At 38.4% G+C, this 17,232-nt stretch overlaps 1 protein-coding gene across 11 annotated transcripts in view; it reads left to right on the top strand.

Annotated features, from left to right (window-relative positions):
• The window catches only part of Luc7l2 (LUC7 like 2, pre-mRNA splicing factor), a 53,151-nt gene that overhangs the window by 2,127 nt on the left and 33,792 nt on the right, over positions 1-17,232 (top strand). For 2 of the 11 annotated variants that reach the window (XM_051174729.1, XM_051174718.1), the window contains exons 2-4: positions 763-846; positions 13,106-13,176; positions 14,742-14,836. In XM_051174729.1, the coding sequence (XP_051030686.1) occupies positions 809-846; positions 13,106-13,176; positions 14,742-14,836 (204 nt within the window). In that variant the 5' untranslated portion in view covers positions 763-808. Of the gene's footprint in view, positions 1-762; positions 847-4,459; positions 4,561-10,069; positions 10,138-13,105; positions 13,177-13,673; positions 13,782-13,984; positions 14,242-14,741; positions 14,837-17,232 lie in introns of those variants that run through there. The other 9 variants (XM_051174719.1, XM_051174725.1, XM_051174723.1 and 6 more) reach the window with 8 other exon arrangements.

The raw sequence follows: 17,232 nt of genomic DNA, 5'->3' as shown, positions 1-17,232 counted from the left end.
CAGGATAATGTAACACATTGTCTTGTCACGTATAATGAATTTGTAATTCAGGGCCTTGAAATAAAATCGGAATTTTCAGTTTTTTTTTTTTTTTTTTTTGCATACAGTAAGTTTAAAGTTATCTAAAGATGGGAAGCATAGGCCTATCCCTGAATAGTACCATGTAATTTGAACCATATAATGGAAAACCTTGTGTTACACACATGGACAGCTTATCACAAAACCGCTGTTGTGTGTTTGGCTTTAAGAGTTGGAAATGGGGACCCAGAAAGTGGGAGATGGGAAGGTAGGTGAGGATGTGTATTATAGAAGTTTTGGTTTTTGTTTGTCCCTATAGACTGTAGATAATTTTGGGTAGTGGTGCATACTGTGGCAATTGGGAAAATGTTGCTCCCCTTATCTAAAAGATCTCTTCCCCTTATCTAAACGAGTTTTTAATTCCTCTTTAAATTGCTTGGAAATCTAAGACTCTTGGTTAACTGTATCTTCAGTTCTTTAATCAGCTGATCACTTAGGTGACTCAAACCTCATTAGAATCCTTAGGAATAGGAGTTAAGGTGGTAGGAAAATAGGTAACTCAGCTTACTGGGCTCCAAGAAAGGATAGTGCCTGGCTTGGGGGGTGGGATCTGGATAGTCAGAAGGGCAGCATGGTGGCATTGGGAGGTCGGGCAGGGGGTGACCACGAGGTGGGAGGAGAGAAATGACTAAGGGAGACGGGAGGGCCAAAGACAAACTTTGCCTTCTTTGCAATTTTGCCTAGGGCCCTGGTGGTGGCAACCGCCTGTGTGCCACTGAAAATCGTGCCGATGCCTGGCATACTGCATAAATGGAAGCAGGGTACCGCGTGAGTTGAAACATTGGTCACACTATATAAAGTTTGTATATGTGAATCAGTGTAACTCAAACCCATGTAACTGAGGGGGGTCTGTCTATATTTGGAATTTTCTAATAAAACATCATAAATTAAGGAAAAGAACACTGGGCTGAGACTCAGGAGACCTGGTTTTTAATTAGAAGCTTGGGTAAGTCGGATAACCTTTTTGCTTCAAGTTAAATCTATAATTTGTTATATGGGAAGCCATATAATTTCCTATGTTAACACTAAATAATGTTGAATATAGTTTTTTTTTTTTTAAAAAATTACTAGTATTTTAATCTCATATTTAAAGATTAATTATATTTTAAAAATCTCTGTATTAGAAAAGAGAGATAATTTGTTTTTCCTGAACATATCCCAGATGATAGAGGAAGGATCACATAGAAAATTTAAAGAAGCATTTTGAGAATTGTTTTTGTGGCAGTTAAGAGAAAGCAGTACTGTGCCCTCAGACAGACCATGGTCATTTTGACTAGAGTGGATTAATCGTAAGAATGTCCTTGGCATACAGCCTCTTTGTGAGCACATAGTTTGGTTATAAGTCTCTGGCCGTGAGTCCAGAAAGACTTAGGAAGGTACAACTAATGTGAATTAAACAAAATAGGTGTGGGCTGTAACATCATCCCCAATGCAGTGGTAGGGATCAAACTCTGGGTCTTGCATATGCTAGGGAAGCTCTGGATCACATCCTAAATAGAGAAGTGTGAAGTTAGTTACAGAAGGTTGTTCTGAACGTACCATGTTTTCAAATTGCTTTAAGTGGGAGCACAAACCATTTCTGAAAGGTTAAAATAAACCAGGAGTGATGGTGTATTTTCAGAAATGCTTTGGAAGCCAAACTATAGACCCAAAGAATAGGTCACAGAAATAAACTTGTATGGTGGCATCACCTGTAATGATGGGTTGTTTTGGTTAGAGTAGAGTTGCCCATAGCTGGGGATGTATCTCCGTGGTAGAGCACTTTCTTAGCATGTACACCAACCCATAGATTCAATCTTGAGTGCCACAGCCTTCCTTGTGCTCCTCTCTCCTGGCTCAGTATCTCCACAGGGCTCTGCTTTCCTGTGAGGGCTGTCAGTCAGCGCCCTGCACTAGTAGACCATTATTGCTGCGCATGGGGCTCTCATCATCCTAGCATATGGAAGGTGGAAGCAAGAAAATCCGGAGTGTCCCAGACTCAGCTACATAGTTAGTTTGAGGCCACCCTAGGCTTCCTGAGACACCATCTTAAAAAGCTGAATCAAAACACCAAAAACAATCTTTAGATAAGTTTTGCTACTTGGGGTAGTAATTTTACTGAGCTGTATGGTAATACTTCATTAGTTAATACAGGATGCTAATCTTAACTGCTAATTATATAATGTGTGATAACATAAAACTGATAGGATAATTATCTAGGTACTACACCTTAGAAAATGCAGTTCAGAAATTAATTTATCTGTTCTAACACAAGTTTAATAATAATACACCTACATCTGTGTAGAACATAACAGCTTTTCTGCAAAATTATTGTATCAGAGATTTGTAGTGTTTTTTTCTCATGGATTATCTGTAAAAACATTATTGTAATCTGTGTTTCTCTTGTCATCAACACATATAGTCTCTTAATTTTTTCCTCATCTTAATGATCTTATCTTGGTCAGTTGTAAGCCATCCTTTTATCATACTTGGTTCATTTCGCTTTAAGTAAAAGAGGAATAGCTTTTTATGCATAAGTACACATTTTGAAAAAACGCAAAAATAAACTATTTCTTAGTCTAGAGCATGTGCATTCTTTAAATAAGAAAATTTTAGCAAACCTAAGGCCAGTTTCCTTATGTCTGTAACTATTTGATTTTGTCAGTGTTCAGGAATCTCCAAAACATTCTAAGCTCTGTTAGCACTTAGAAAGAAAGTGAATCAGTTAAAGGGCCTCCTCCTCCATTTTGCATTTTGAACTTTAAATATTTCTATCTACAGAGCAGCCCAGAAAACAATAAAAATCTCACCTCATAGAACCCTGTTGTCTTGGAATCTCTGCAATTGTTTAGCACTCCTCAAGTAAGCCTATGTTTCTGAGACAGTATATAGGTTAAAAAAAATGTTTTGTGTATGTGCAAACCCTAAGTGGCAGGTGTGTTTCTTGGTAAAGAAGGATGTCAGCTAAGGATTAAGAATGCAAGTACGTGTTATGGTCATGCTCAGGTTCAGTAACGTGCTTCTTACTGGGAACTTGAAGTTGTTGATGGTTCAGACAATTAGGGGGACTTAACATGTATGTAGAAGGTTTAACCTAAATGGAGGTCAGTAAGTGTGGCAGGACTCGGTAAATGAGGTAGATGAGCCAGCTGGACGGAGTGACACATAGCTGTCCTCCATCCCATCGCTTGAGAGGCTGAAGGGAGAGTACCTAGAATTCCATCCATGCTGTGCTGCGGAGTGAGAGCCTGTCACAAACACCCCCCTCCAGAAGAAAGGGTGAAATTGTTATCCTGAAGGAGTACATCTGTAGCCCTTTACCACTTGGGAGGCTGAAGCAGGAAGATGGTGAGTTTGAGGTGAGCCTAGTGAAGCGTGTCTGTGCTGCTGCTTTTGAGGAAACAAACAGTTCTACACACCCCAATCAGTCTACAAAGAAATTGTAGACTATGAAGATGAATGAAGTTGCAACATCTTGTTGGACAAAAAAAATGAGGGGGAGAAAGAAACAGGGTAAGTTTCTGACAGGAATCTTATGGCTTTAGCAAGGTCCCATCCCCCACAAATCTGTTCTTTGGGTGAGGATGGGCATGTGTCTCTGCATGCAATTGTGTGTGCAGGTGTGTGCGTGTAGAGGTTAGAGAACAGCTTCTGATGTCACACTGACCTGAGATCTGCCTCTGTGTGTGTGTGTCTCCAGCCATTTATTTACAAGTGTGTACCACTGTGGATAACTTGTTTTTACATGGTTTCTAGGGATCAAACTCCAGGCCTTTTAAGATAAGCAATGAAGTTGTTGCTGTAGCTGTTTGTCTTACACTGGTTTTGGAACTCCCTATACATACTCAGGCAGTCCTCTAACCTTAGCTCCCCAAACAGCTGGGACTACAGGCAGGTGCCACTGTTCTTCTCCTGTTCTTGAGCTTTGTGGTTTTTCAAGACAGGGTTTCTCTGTGGCTTTGGAACCTGTCCTGGCACTTGGCTCTTGTAGACCAGGCTGGCCTCGAACTCAGAGATCCACCTGCCTCTGCCTCTGCCTGTGCCTCCTGAGTGCTGGGACTAAAGGTGTGTGCCACCACTGCCCGGCTCTGCTCTTGTTCTTTTGGGTTTAAATGATCATTTACTAGCAACTAGCAGCTGCTTGGGTAGAAATGGGAAGGCAAGGCTAAAATAGATTCATTTTGTAGGATTATTGAGGATATAGAGGAAAGTATATTTTTAAAAATTAAAGTTTACATCATCCTTTTGATATAGCTGAATAACTTAACAAGTCAGTCAAAAGCATCACAAAGTAACATACAGTTGATTAAATGTCAAATTTTGTTTCTTAACATTGGTCAGAAAAGAATTTAATTTCTTTTCTTATAGAAAACACTCTATTGACCCATATGTTCTAATTTAGTTGTGAACCATGTACAACTGATGTTTGACCTATTTGACTCATCGTGAAAAGAATTTAACCAGCTGCTCTTGCTGAATCTTTTGTCCTGTCTCAAGAATATGGTAAATTGCTTGTTTTTATTTTCTTGAGACCTCGGATTTCTGTAGGCCTCAATTTCATATTTTAAACTATCCAAAGCTTTGCTTTTCAGTAGGGAGGGTGGATATTTATGGAGGGTGCACACTGTACCACGTTTTGTGTTGTATTTTATCCTGTTCTCTATGTATTATGCCGTTTACAGTTAGTGCTTGAAGATGTTTTAATAAAGGTTTAGTTCTATGGCTTCCTGCTTTTTATTAACTCATTTATTTTTAGAAGTAGGAGTTCTTATAACCTAGGATGACCTTTTGCTATGTCATGAGGATGCTGGAATTATAGACATGGACTATCGCATCCAGTTTTATGTGGTGCTAGGTATCAAACTGAGGGCTTCATGCATTCTCGGCAAGCATTTTACAAATAAATACTCATTTGACCAGAAATAGTAACTCATATCTGTAACCCTGCCCAGTGGGGGCTGAACAGGAGAATTTCGTTGTTTGAGGCCAGCCTGGGCTACAGAATGAGAGTGTCTCAGGTTCCAAACCCCCAATCAAACTCTTTGTTGGCTACTGTTCTCACAGTGTGTTTCCCTGTTGGACTCCTGCCCTCTCTGTAGAGACAACCCCCACACCCAGGCTTCTCTGGGTAGCCCTGGTTCTCCTGTCCTGGAATGCCTTCTGGGATTGAAGATGAATACCACCACACCCAGCTCAAATTCTTGTTCTTGAGGTGGAGGCCAGCAGTTATGCTTAATAAGTTTTATTTTTTTTTTTTTTTTTTTTTTTACTAAATCTGTATGGCCTTGAAATTCCTTATGTAAACTAGGCTGATTTTGAACAGAGATCCAGCTCTCCCTGTGTCCTGAGTACTGAGATTACAGTTTTGATTCAACTAAACATTTAAGAAACCCTGTTGTAGATAAATTTTCTGACCTTACTGTTTTTGTTTTGTTTTTAAACTGTTTATTATTATATTTTTTTCTTTTTGGTTTTTTTGTGGCAGGCTTTCTCTGTGTAGCCCTGGCTGGCCTGAACTATCAGTATAGACCAGGCTGTCTTCAACACAGAGACCTGCCAACTGCTGCCTCCCAAGTTCTAGGGTTAAGGAGATACATCACCATGCCGAGCTTTGTTAGACTCTTGTCACTTAGAATTTTATATGCTAAATGTTAGAATTTGTCAGGTATATTAAATAGACTATTGCCAAGTAGAAACTTGAGCTGATGTTTGTTACTGTGTGGTAAGTATCTTATTATGAAACTGAATGACTGTTATAGGTGGTTAGATAAGATGTAAAGTTATTTGCCAGTATATATCCAGGCCCGTGAGTAGAAGTGGCTGACCAGAAATAGCAAACTTGTGAAATGGAATGTTCTCAGTCATCTCTAGGGAAGTCATCTAGACCTGCAGAATGAAATTGCTTCATTTAGCTTGGCTTCTAATTTTTTCTTTGGTGTTTTGTTTCATGAGAGTTACTAGTTCTACAATATGTTCCTAACACAGTGGCAATGTGAAATGGGAACACAGCAACAGAAATGCTGAGGATAGCATGATTCTGATTTATATAAGGGGACACAGGGGAGCATACTTGCTAGGAAAAAGATGATTTATCTCAGACATCAGAAACTTAATAGTATGATAAATTTTTGTCACAATTTAATTTGTAGTATTAGAGGGAATATTTACGACTGGTGGATTTTTGATTTTTGTTCGTTTTTAAATTTACGTATATATGCCTGCTTGTATGTGTATCATGTGTACAGTGCCAGAGGAAGGCGGGAAAGGTCATTGGGTCCCTGGGAACTGGAATCATAGGCAGTTGTGACCTGATATGGATGTGGGAAATGAAGCCTAGGTCCTCTGCAGGAGTTTCCAGCCCCACCCAAGTGTTTTAACTGATTGTTGGCTGACCAGCTTCAGCGTATAATTCATTGATAGCAGTAGAATCTCAACCACTTTCCTTTGGATCTCCCAGTTTGCTTTAGTCTTTGTTTTGTTTTGAGATAGGGTCTCTTTATGAAGTCTTGGCTGCTCTGGAAATTCCTCAAATTCACGAAGACTTGCCTTATTCTTAGACTATTATTAGACTATTAGAAGACTATTCTTATTCTTAGAAATTTGGGGTGTATTTTGCTTCATTTCTTAGTTTGTTTCTCTCCCATAAAAACTGCCTTGAATTTAGGTAATCCTCCTGCCTCAACCTCCTGAGTGCTTGGATTATAGACATGAGCTACTAGTAATCCTAGAGAGACCAACAATCTAATATGTAAACATTTACAAACACTACGTTTAAGTGATGCTTTTAATACTGATTATGGTTATTCAATTTTGAAAAAAACAAGTACTACTTTATATATTTTGGTCATATTTTAAAAAGAATGGCAGAGTCCCCAGAGGCAACCCATGTGATGTATGTTCAACAGTTTTTCTGCTGTGCTGTTTTGTAACTCCAAGGCTCACCTCTCCTTCCTAATGCTACTATGTTTTTTCATTTTCAATCATCATTAGGTGTTCGCTTGTTTTTTAGTACTCTTTTTTTTTTTCTTTGTTGATTTTTGATTTGGGAATGTTTTTCTTGATATTTTATAGCTGTTTCAAACAATTGGAGACTTGATTGTTTTTTGAAACAGGGACTAAAGTGTAGCCCTGATAGCCTGGAACAGCCTCAGAAGCCCTGGGATTAGAGGTGAGCCCCACCACATCCAACTCTTTGGGCATCTTTTTAGTGGATAAAACAGCCAATCACATCATCTTCGGTTCTTTTCAGCTATTTAAAGCAGCTTTTATCTGGATGTGGTACTACACATCTGTAATTCCAGCAGCTGGGAAGCAGCTGAGACAGAAGAATCAAAAGTTCTAGGTAACCTGGTCTACAAAACAAAACCCGTGCTAGGGTGGGGAAGATAGCTTCCATTGCTTCTAATTTTGTTTGTAGAAAATTCTAAGCTACAAGGCACCAAGTAATCATAGTACAAGTGTAACTGTATCAGAGATGAACCGCAACTCTGGTCAAAATAAAGTTTAGTAGGCTGCTACTTTTGACATATGTGCTGGATTCTGTATAACCATATTAAAAAATATTTTGAGGCTGGGTGTTGGTGGCACACACCTTTAATCCCAGCTCTGGGGAGGCAGAGGCAGGTGCATCTCTGTGAGTTCGAGGCCAGCCTGGCCTACAGAGCGAGTTCAAGGACAGGCTCCAAAGCCACAGAGAAATCCTGTCTAAAAAAAAAATTTTTTTTTTTTTTTTTTTTTTTTTTTTTTTGGGAGGCAAGGTCTCGCTCTGTACCTACTCAGTCTACTGTAGAACTTACTATATAGTATCACTGTGTGCAAGTTAATGGCAGTCCTACTGTCTCAGCAACCCACATTTTGAGGCTGCAGGCATGCCACACTTTGCCCGGCCTTGTGTTAACCTACTTGGTAGTTTAATTCTTGGTAACGTCTCTCTTAAATCAGAGAGAAGTATGCTGACAAACTCCTAAAGTAGATGTCCCCACGAATATAGTGGCACTAATTTTTGTTATTTGTCAGGACCCTTTGTATGATGAAAGACTAGGTTGGGGCAGTAGGTGACATGTAGCCTTGGAATGTAGTTCTTCAGAATTTCTGTTCTTGTATTTTCATCATTACTATCTATTAGCATCTTAAAGTTGATGTAAACATTTTCTCTGGCTCCATTTTTTAAAAATAATTTTGTTGTATGGGTTTTCATATGCAAGTGATTTAGAGTTTAAAAGTTTGTAAAACAGCAATGGTCTTTGATCATATACAGCAGCACTGAAGTTACTAGCTAGGTGGGGTGTGTGCTTGTAATTCCAAAAGTTGAAGGACCGGGACAGAAAGAGCTGAGTGAGACCAGCCAGGGCTGCATGGTTAAACTGTGTTTCCAACCCCTATTCCTCCTCTGCTCTCCCCAAATACTTACTTTGGAATTTTTTTTCTTCCTAAAACAAGCATGTATTTGAATTTTTTTGTTTTTGATTTTGTTTTTCGAGACAGTGTTTTTCTGTGAAACAGTACTGGATGTCCTAGATCTCAGTTTGCAGATCAGGCAGGCCTCAAATTCACTGAGATCCTCCTGCCTCTGCCTCCCAAGCGCTGGGATTAAAGGTGTGCACCACCACTGCCTGGCTACTAAGTGTGAATGTATGGATTCAGAATCAGATATCTTGGCATTCCACTGGAAGGCTCATAACTATTTGCTTTTGTATGAAAGTATTTGATTATATTGTTAATAAAACAATGTAAATTGCTTAAATATACAATAGATCAAACTTAATACATTTATTAAGGTAGAATAAAAGGGGGTAATAAGTATTTTTACAAAAGTGGGTGTGGTGATTGATGCACACTAACCCCAACACTTGCCAGGTGAAAGCAGGAAGAGCAGAAGTGCAGTCATCGGGCTGCATAATGAGCTCTAGGCATCCTAGGCTATAAGAGGCTGTCTTGTCCTCCCCCCCCCCCCCACGAAAAAGTAATTGGGCTGGAAGGGTGACTGAGTGGTCTTGAGCACTTAGCACTTGGAGCAGCTCTTGCATCCGTTTCCAGTACTCACATGACAGCTCACAACTGTCTTACTTCAGTTCCAGGGAATTCTGTGTCCTCTTCTCAGCTCTGAGAGCGCCAGGCACAAATATGATACAGTATGTAGGCAAAACTCATACACATAAAAGTAAAAGCAAAAGCTGGGTGTGGTGCTGTACACCTATAACCCCAACACTTGGAGAGGCTGAGGCAGAAGGATCACAAGCTAGCATTTGAGACACTAGCCAGCTTCCCTTTGTCAAGCAAAAACTAGTTGCAAAAAGGTTTTAATAGATGAATGTTACAGGACTTAAAACGGTAGGTCAGATAAGTAAGGTGCAGGGAGGGCTGTGTTAGAAGAATGACCAGGTTGGCTGGCCCCTCAGTATAGGAGTCACCTTGGCTCATGTGAAGACACTTCTTAAATTATCTCCTTGCCCTGGGATAGACAAGAAACTGGCCATAGGTTTTTATGTAGTTCCTACAGTTTATGTGGGTGTACAGCTTATGTTGGAAGGAAGGGTATTAATAGCTTGTCTTTTTTGGAGGATTCAACTCGTTTTCATTTCTATACCTCTTCCTAGCTCTACCTTTCCTATTACTGAAGGGGTGTAGGTCTTATTTCAGAGGGAAGGAACCTGTGTGTCCCAAGTCAACTGAGGGATAAAAGATCCTAAACTCATCTACAGATGGTGGTGGACACGTTGCTTATCATTCTAGAAAACGTGAAAGAGCTTTCTTGTCTCTGCCTTCATTAATAGACATGGGATATTTCCACTGCTCTACTCTGTTTTCCCTAAGCTGAGCTCTTGTACAAAGAAATATTGACTGCTTTTATAAGTTGCTTGCCATTAATGCCTGATGATATAAAGTAAGATAGGATTCTGCATACCATTAAATGTCTGCATACCATTAAATGTCAACTATTACAAACTTTAAGGTTTTTTTTTTTTTTCAAAATTACCATACTAAACTCAGTTCACTTTTGCTAACTTCACAGTTGTTGATCACATAGCATGGTCATCCACTCACAGCTTAAAAAAATACAGGGAGCATCGGAGAGAATGGGTAAAGTAAAATTTTGATGTTTTTAAAATAGCACCTAAATTTATGAAAGTTGATTTGGTTTATTATTTGTAAGGGGGGGAGTGGGTGGGGAGAAACTGAGGGGAGGGGGGGGGTGGGCTTTGGGAAAATAGCATGCACTGTGTACAAAGTCAGATACCACTTAGACCACAAATTTTTATGTGCTACTAATAAAGCTTATATCGTAATTTTGTATTGGGTATTACAGTGGGGTTTTTTTTTTTTTTTTTTTTTTTTTTTTTTAATAGCAGATTGTAGGGACTTTTGAGAGCAGTGTTGAGTGCAATTTGGATGGGAACCCTGGTTTTAGAATAGACCTTTTCATCCTCCCAGTGAGACGGATGCCTCAGTACCACCTTAGGTTCATTTACTGGAGAGATACATTATGCATTCCAGTTTTTATTGTATACTTGTGGCCCAAATGTTCTTAAGTGTTACAACTGATGACACCCAAGAAAGTATTGAACAAAAGAAGGCATTGAAGTTGTCATTCTGAAGATAGTTGTTTGGTGGACATGATTAATAGACACTTTTTGTGCTTCTCTTCAAATGAAAAGTGTCTGGTTTGTGGCCACCCAAAATTGGAAATCAGTTTCCTCACTGGACCTGGTGGTATGGGCCTCTATGTAATCCCAGAACTTGGGAGGGAGAGGCAGGAAGGAGCATCAGAATTGTGGTAATTTTTATCTGTATAATGAGTTTAAGGACAACTCTTAACTACATGAGACCCAGCCTTTAAAAAAAAAAAAAAAAATCCAGTTCCTTATTCTAAAAATCTTGCATTGTGATTATACATAAAGTTTAATTAATTCTGTCATAGGGCAGAGAAACATGTTTTTATAGGTAGGATAATTTGTTTTTGTTGTTGACTAAACTTGGTCTAATCTATTGCCTCATTTAAGATTTTTTTTTTTCTTTTTTTGTTGATAGGGTTTCTCTGTATAGCCCTGGCCATATTGGAACTTGCTCTGTATACTAGGTTGGCCTTGCAGAGATTCGCCTGCCTTTGGAGGTCTCTTGAGTGCTAGATTAAAGGCATGTGCCACCACTGACCATCTCAAAAATTTCCTAAAAGTTCGTATATAAATATGGGTTGAAGAAAGCTCTTAACTAAATTTCACCATCCAAAAATTGTACCCTTGGCTCCATCCTCTATTCCCAGACATACTCAGCCATTTGTCAAAGCTGACTATAAGTTCACTTACTGTTCCCCAAACCTTCAAACCTTTTGTAAACTTTGTCAAAGATAATATTCTGGTCTGAAATGTTTGTCTTTTTCTAAGTCTTGACTGGAGTGTTCAGATTTTGGCTTCTACTTAGTCCATGAGGCCTTTCCCAACCTTTTGGTGATAGTTCTAGTATGTTAAAAACATCCCTTTGACACTTGGGTCATGTTATTTTGTGTTACTATTCTTTATTTTTCCTATTTCTCTAGTGAAAATGGGCTCCTTGGGAGCAGAACATTTGTTTTGAGCTCTGTAACTCCATTTTGTAGCACAGAGGCAGGCATCACTAATAGGTTTGATTCTATGATTAGGATCTAGTATCACTGTGACAGGGCAGTTTCCCTCATAATTTAGTTTTTAAACGCATGTGAGAATTTATTAAGGGAATTAACTCTGATTTTTGTGTGTGTCTGATTCAGTTACTGGGTAACAAAAATATATAAAGCATGTCGAATTGATAAAACCCTCTATTATAAGGATATTTGTTCATATCTATCCCCTAATAATCTTTTCTCCTAATAGGGTTCTATTTTACCTGGTTTCTTTTGAAAAACATGGTTTGGGCCAGATGTGACAGAGAGAAAAATTAAAGCATTTCTGTTTTAAAATTATGAAGTTAAGTCATACTTATTATGTCTTAAGCCCAAATTTACTCAAATGCTGCATGATTTTGTAATACTGTAGCCAAATTACTTTAAAATATGAGCCATAAAATTCCCCTAAGTAGAACTTTTAAAATATTGATAGACATATCCTCACACATCCTTCTCAGAGTATTGTTTCATCTGGATCCAGTTTTTATTATTTTAGTAAAAGGATTTTTATAATGGCTAATATTTGAAAGCTATGTTTGATATTTTTGCTGCAGTTATCAAATGTTTATGGAATACTTGCCTATTTGTAGTGAAGTATTTTAGATGCCTTTTTTGGCATTTATAGAAATTGATTGCTTCATTATTTTAAAGCTCACCAGGGCTACTGTTACTGTGTTTATATTTGTAATTATTCATGTTTTATCTGATAGTGTCTTCAGGGCATGTATCCCTTGTTAATACACTTAGTGTGATTTCTTAAGCAAAAAATGGGCATCCTATTAGAGGAGATGTTTGATTAATAAAACGTGTTTATTTTAACTTTATTCTGAGATCTCACTTAGACCCCATCTACCCGTGAGCCATGTTTTACAATAGACTGAACTGACACTGCTGTTTCATTACCAGAAAGTTTAGATAGTTGTAACAGGTAATTAATTGCTAGGTTTGTAAATACCCCTCATCCCCTAGAAATTGATCACTTTCTACATTAACACAATTATAGTAGAGTTTTAAGCAAAGTCTTTCTAAGATCAAAGAGCTTCTATGGCTTTAGCTTTCTGATGTGGGCATATGGTAGCTTGGTTCTCATACGAGTTTGAGGCACGCACTAGTTAGTCTTCATTGAAACATACTTTTAAAGAAACATTTCTCACGTAGCCCAAGGGCCATTTGTAGAGTTCCAGTCTTGGGATTTAGTTATCTTCAGCCATATTTTTCTCTGGGCTTATACTTGTTAAGTCATATTGTAAAAACAAAACAAAAAAACGAACACTCTGATTTTGTTCACTTTTGTTTTCATATACAAGAATCTTTACAGTCAACATGTACTTGTAGGTGCTGTATTGAAATTGCTGGCAGAGTCTATTCTATACAAACTGAACAATCTGGCCCCTTGTTTTATTTGTAAAGGTTCAATGTATCTATGCCTGCCTACTTCAATCTGCAAGGGAGTTTCAGAAAGGCCCCGCATTCGCCGAGCCGTGAGTTATCACTAACTTTTCAGATGTGTTAATGAATGTGGAACAGAAGCAGTCGTGTTTAAAAGGAAATAAAAGACCATCAAAGTAACATAGTAGCAGGCTTGAACATTAAATGGATTATTCCAAATTATGTCACAAATAACCTACTAGAGATTAGCCTCAGAAAACCTATTGTTGAACTGCTCTGAAGCTATGATTTTTAGCAAATTATCTTTCTTAAAAATGTATGTGTCCTAGTTGCAAATCAGAATGTTCTTTACATCTTCTTAACCAAGTTAAAACAATTTGAACAAAATCTTACCCCATAGTGTTTAGTTGACTTTAAGTTAAGCTCTTCAATAGGGGTAAAGTTTGAATGGTTTTTTTCTTCGTTTGTTATTCACATGTGTAAATACAGAATTTAATTTAAGAATTGCTTCCTAGTTGAAATGTTTGGAGTGCTGTAGGTGTCATGTGAACTGCAGAGGTATTTACAATCTTTTGGTTTATTTCAACAGTTTTCGCTCCAGTAATTCACCAGTAGATTTTCATTTATTGGTGATAATCATTTTAAGGTTAAGCCACATTTTTTAGGGCTTATCATTCTGCATAGAGGAAACAACCCTGTGAGTTCTTCTTTTATTTCTTCAGAGATTCAAAGCCCCCCCCCAAAAAAAAAAATTGCAACTAACATTTGTATTTTGTTACTGTAGCTAGTTATCTTTCCTTAGACTCTTTAAGCTTTTGAGTAAATAGCTATATTTGATAAGCAGGTTGGTTGCTTCTGTTTAGGAGTTGTGTTTTTTATACGAGTACAGAATGTATTTTATTTTGCCTTGTTTGGCAACATAGCACAGAACACATAAAAGTTGGAAGTATGGAATCTTTGGAGGTATTAAAGTTAACATTTTATTTAGGCAATGTGCCTTTGTCTGACTGGTGTGTAAGTCCTTCTTCCAGGTTTGTACGCTCTTAAGCATCTTATTCTACCCTCTAAACTCCTCCCAGCAGCAAAAGGGAGACACTTCATCTGGAACAAAATAGTGGAAGAAATGGCGTCTGGGGTTCAGTGGGGACTCGCAGTGTGTATGCAATGTTTGCAAGATTACTTTTTTATGTTTTCAATTAATGTAAATAATTATGAAATGAATTAGTGCTTACTGTCAAGAGACCATTGTACACCATTAGAAACTTGGTGGGTCCTGCTGCAAGTTGCTTAACCTCTTTGGGGGCCTCATTTTCCTCATCTGCAATGTGAAGGAGTTGGACTTGATAACCCATAAAGTCCATTCCTGCTCTAAAATCCTTTGCTTTTCTGAAGTACTTTTATTTATTTAACAGAATGCTTTGCTTTCCCACTTTGACTATTTATTTGAATTACATTTGCAGTACATAAACTGCAACTGCATGTTGTCTAAAATAGTTTTTCTATAGGATGATATATAAAAAACTAATCCCTCCTGGGTTGATTTATAAGTGTCTGTAAGATAGTCAAACACCAGAAGCTAGTGATAACTAGGACTTTCAAAATGTAAACACTGTCTAGTTGTCTAACCTTGAATATTGTTAACTTTTCTATATTACAGGAGATACTACTCGACAACGAATCAAATTCAGCGATGACAGAGTATGCAAGAGCCACCTTCTCAACTGTTGTCCCCATGATGTCCTTTCTGGAACTGTACGTGGTTATTAAGTTGTTTTATTACTAGTGTGCTACAAAAATGAAATTCTTGGTAAAGTCTTGTTATTGTTAACAGCATTAGCAAAGACTTGTATCCCTTTCATTGCTTGTTCATTCCCACTGATAATTTTAAAAATTTTTGTTTTTTGTTTTGTTTTGTTTTTGAGACAGGGTTTCTTTGCGAAGCTTTGGAGGCTGTCCTGGCACTCAGTCTGTAGGCACTCAGTCTGTAGACCAGACTGGTCTCGAACTTACAGAGATCTGCCTGCTTCTGCCTCCGAAGTGTTGGGATTAAAGGCGTGTGCCACCAACGTCCAGTGATGATTTAAATTTTCAATACTGGATTTCCTTTCAGAAGTAGTTGTCTTGTTTTCATATTTTTTCACCATTCTTCTGTGGGTTTTGTTATGCTGCTTATTTTCTCTTTTCTTCTAGTCCTGGAGATGAACATAGAACCTTGTACATACTAAGCACATACTTAAGCACTGAGGCAGATCCCAGGATCTCTACTTTGTGTATGTGGGTGGTGGTGGAGGTAGTTGATTTTTGAGTTTGTTTTTTTTTGTTTGTTTGCTTGGGAGACAGGGTTTCTCCATATATTCCTGGCTGTCCTAGAACTCTTTCTGTAGACCAGGCTGCCCTCCTGGGGGCTGGGATTAAAGGTGTGGCACCACTGCTTGGCTGATTTTGTTTTTGAGGAAGTGTTTGATGTTCTAGTTTGGTAACCCTGAACTCAAGATCCTTTTGGCTTGTACCTTCCCAAGTTCTGGGATCATGGATACGATTCAGGAAGCTGGACCAAGAGTGCTGTTTGTTTGTTTGTTTTTGTTCTTTTCTTCCCCCTTTATTCTTTATCCAAAAGATGTATATTGGGATAGTACCCCACAGATTTGGGATTCAGGGTGCTTTTACTGCCACTTCCTCTTAAAGGGACATTTTCCTATAAGCTGGGAGTGAGGACAGCGCAGCAGCCAACACACAAAACACACAAAACGGTTGTTTGTGCATGCCTGAAGGCCAGGGTGATTTCACAGCATCCTGGGTAATTCACACCCATTAAGTAGTAATTGGGGTTCTCACCAGGTGCCTTTTCTTATTTCCTCCTGAAGAGGGATGAAGGAAATCTTTTACAAGAGGCATGCTCTCACTGGGAGGTGGTCATCAGTGAGGTGGTTACTGGTCCTTGGAAAGCCCTCTCAGTCCCTGGCCTCTAAATGACACAGAACATTTGATCTAATTGAAACTATGAGTAATTTCCCTTCACAGATGCATTTGTTGATGGGGGAACTCTTAGGGGCTAAATCTTGACTTCATTTTATCTCTCATTTGCCAGAAATATCTAGATGAAAAAGGGTTTTCAGATTACTTTTTTATAAGCAGTGAGTGCTTTTAGCCGTACATACCCAAACAAAAGTATCAAGACATATGGAATAGGAAACATCTTTGTCATTTCCTAGTGAGAAATGCAGTTGAAACTATATTAAGTGCATAAGCCTAGTGTGGTGACAAAATGTGGAATTCCGTACACTGCCAGTACATCTGCTTGAAGACAGACTCTGAAGTTTGAAGCCAGCTTGACCTACTTATTGAGACCTTGTCTTAAATAAAAGAGCTTGAAAATTTTTCTATGTATAATAAAACATAGTAAGAAACTTAGTTTGTGGGCAAGTCCAACATTTGAATTAGGAATGTGACAACTATTAATAGGTAATAAACTAGTTCTTTAGTGTTTCTGTAAATACTTCCATTTTAAATTTTATTTTGTTTATGATCCTGATTGCAGGGATTATAGGCATGTACTACTGCATATCTTAAAACATTTTCTCCTGGATTAATCCATTTGTAATGTATAATAAATCTCTCTTCTGTAGAATACTGTTATTTTCCACATTTCACTCATCTACTTATGTGTAGGAGTGTTTTGCCTGCATTGTATCTGTTAACTCTGTGTGTGCCTGGTACATGGGAAGCCAGAAGAGGGTATTGGATACTCTGGGATTGGAGTTCTAAATGTTTGTGAACGGTCATGTAGGTTCTGGAAGTCAAAACCCTGGTTCTCTGGAAGAGCAACCAGAGGTTTCCCGCATTTAGTGTTGTAGGAAATGAGATGATTAGATTTTTTGTTTTGTAATTTTATTTTTGTGAGTGCATGCATATGTTTTGGGGTGTGTTTGTACACGTGCCTGCTCGAGTGTGCAAGACAAAGAGAACATTGGGTGTCCTCCTCAGAAACACCCCTCACCCTCTCTGTGATAGAACCCTGGCCTGGAGCTTACTGATAAGGCTAAATTTACTGGCTAGTGAGTTCCAAGAATCCTTGTACTTTCATGTCCTCAGCACTGAGATTACACCATGTCTCTCATTTTACATGGGTGCTGGGCTAGTTTTATGTC

This window comes from Phodopus roborovskii, unplaced genomic scaffold, assembly GCF_943737965.1.
Source record: "Phodopus roborovskii unplaced genomic scaffold, PHOROB, whole genome shotgun sequence".
Classification (NCBI taxonomy): domain Eukaryota; kingdom Metazoa; phylum Chordata; class Mammalia; order Rodentia; family Cricetidae; genus Phodopus; species Phodopus roborovskii.
The sequence above is the reverse complement of the archived record's forward strand: the minus strand, read 5'-3'. Positions and strand labels throughout refer to the sequence as shown.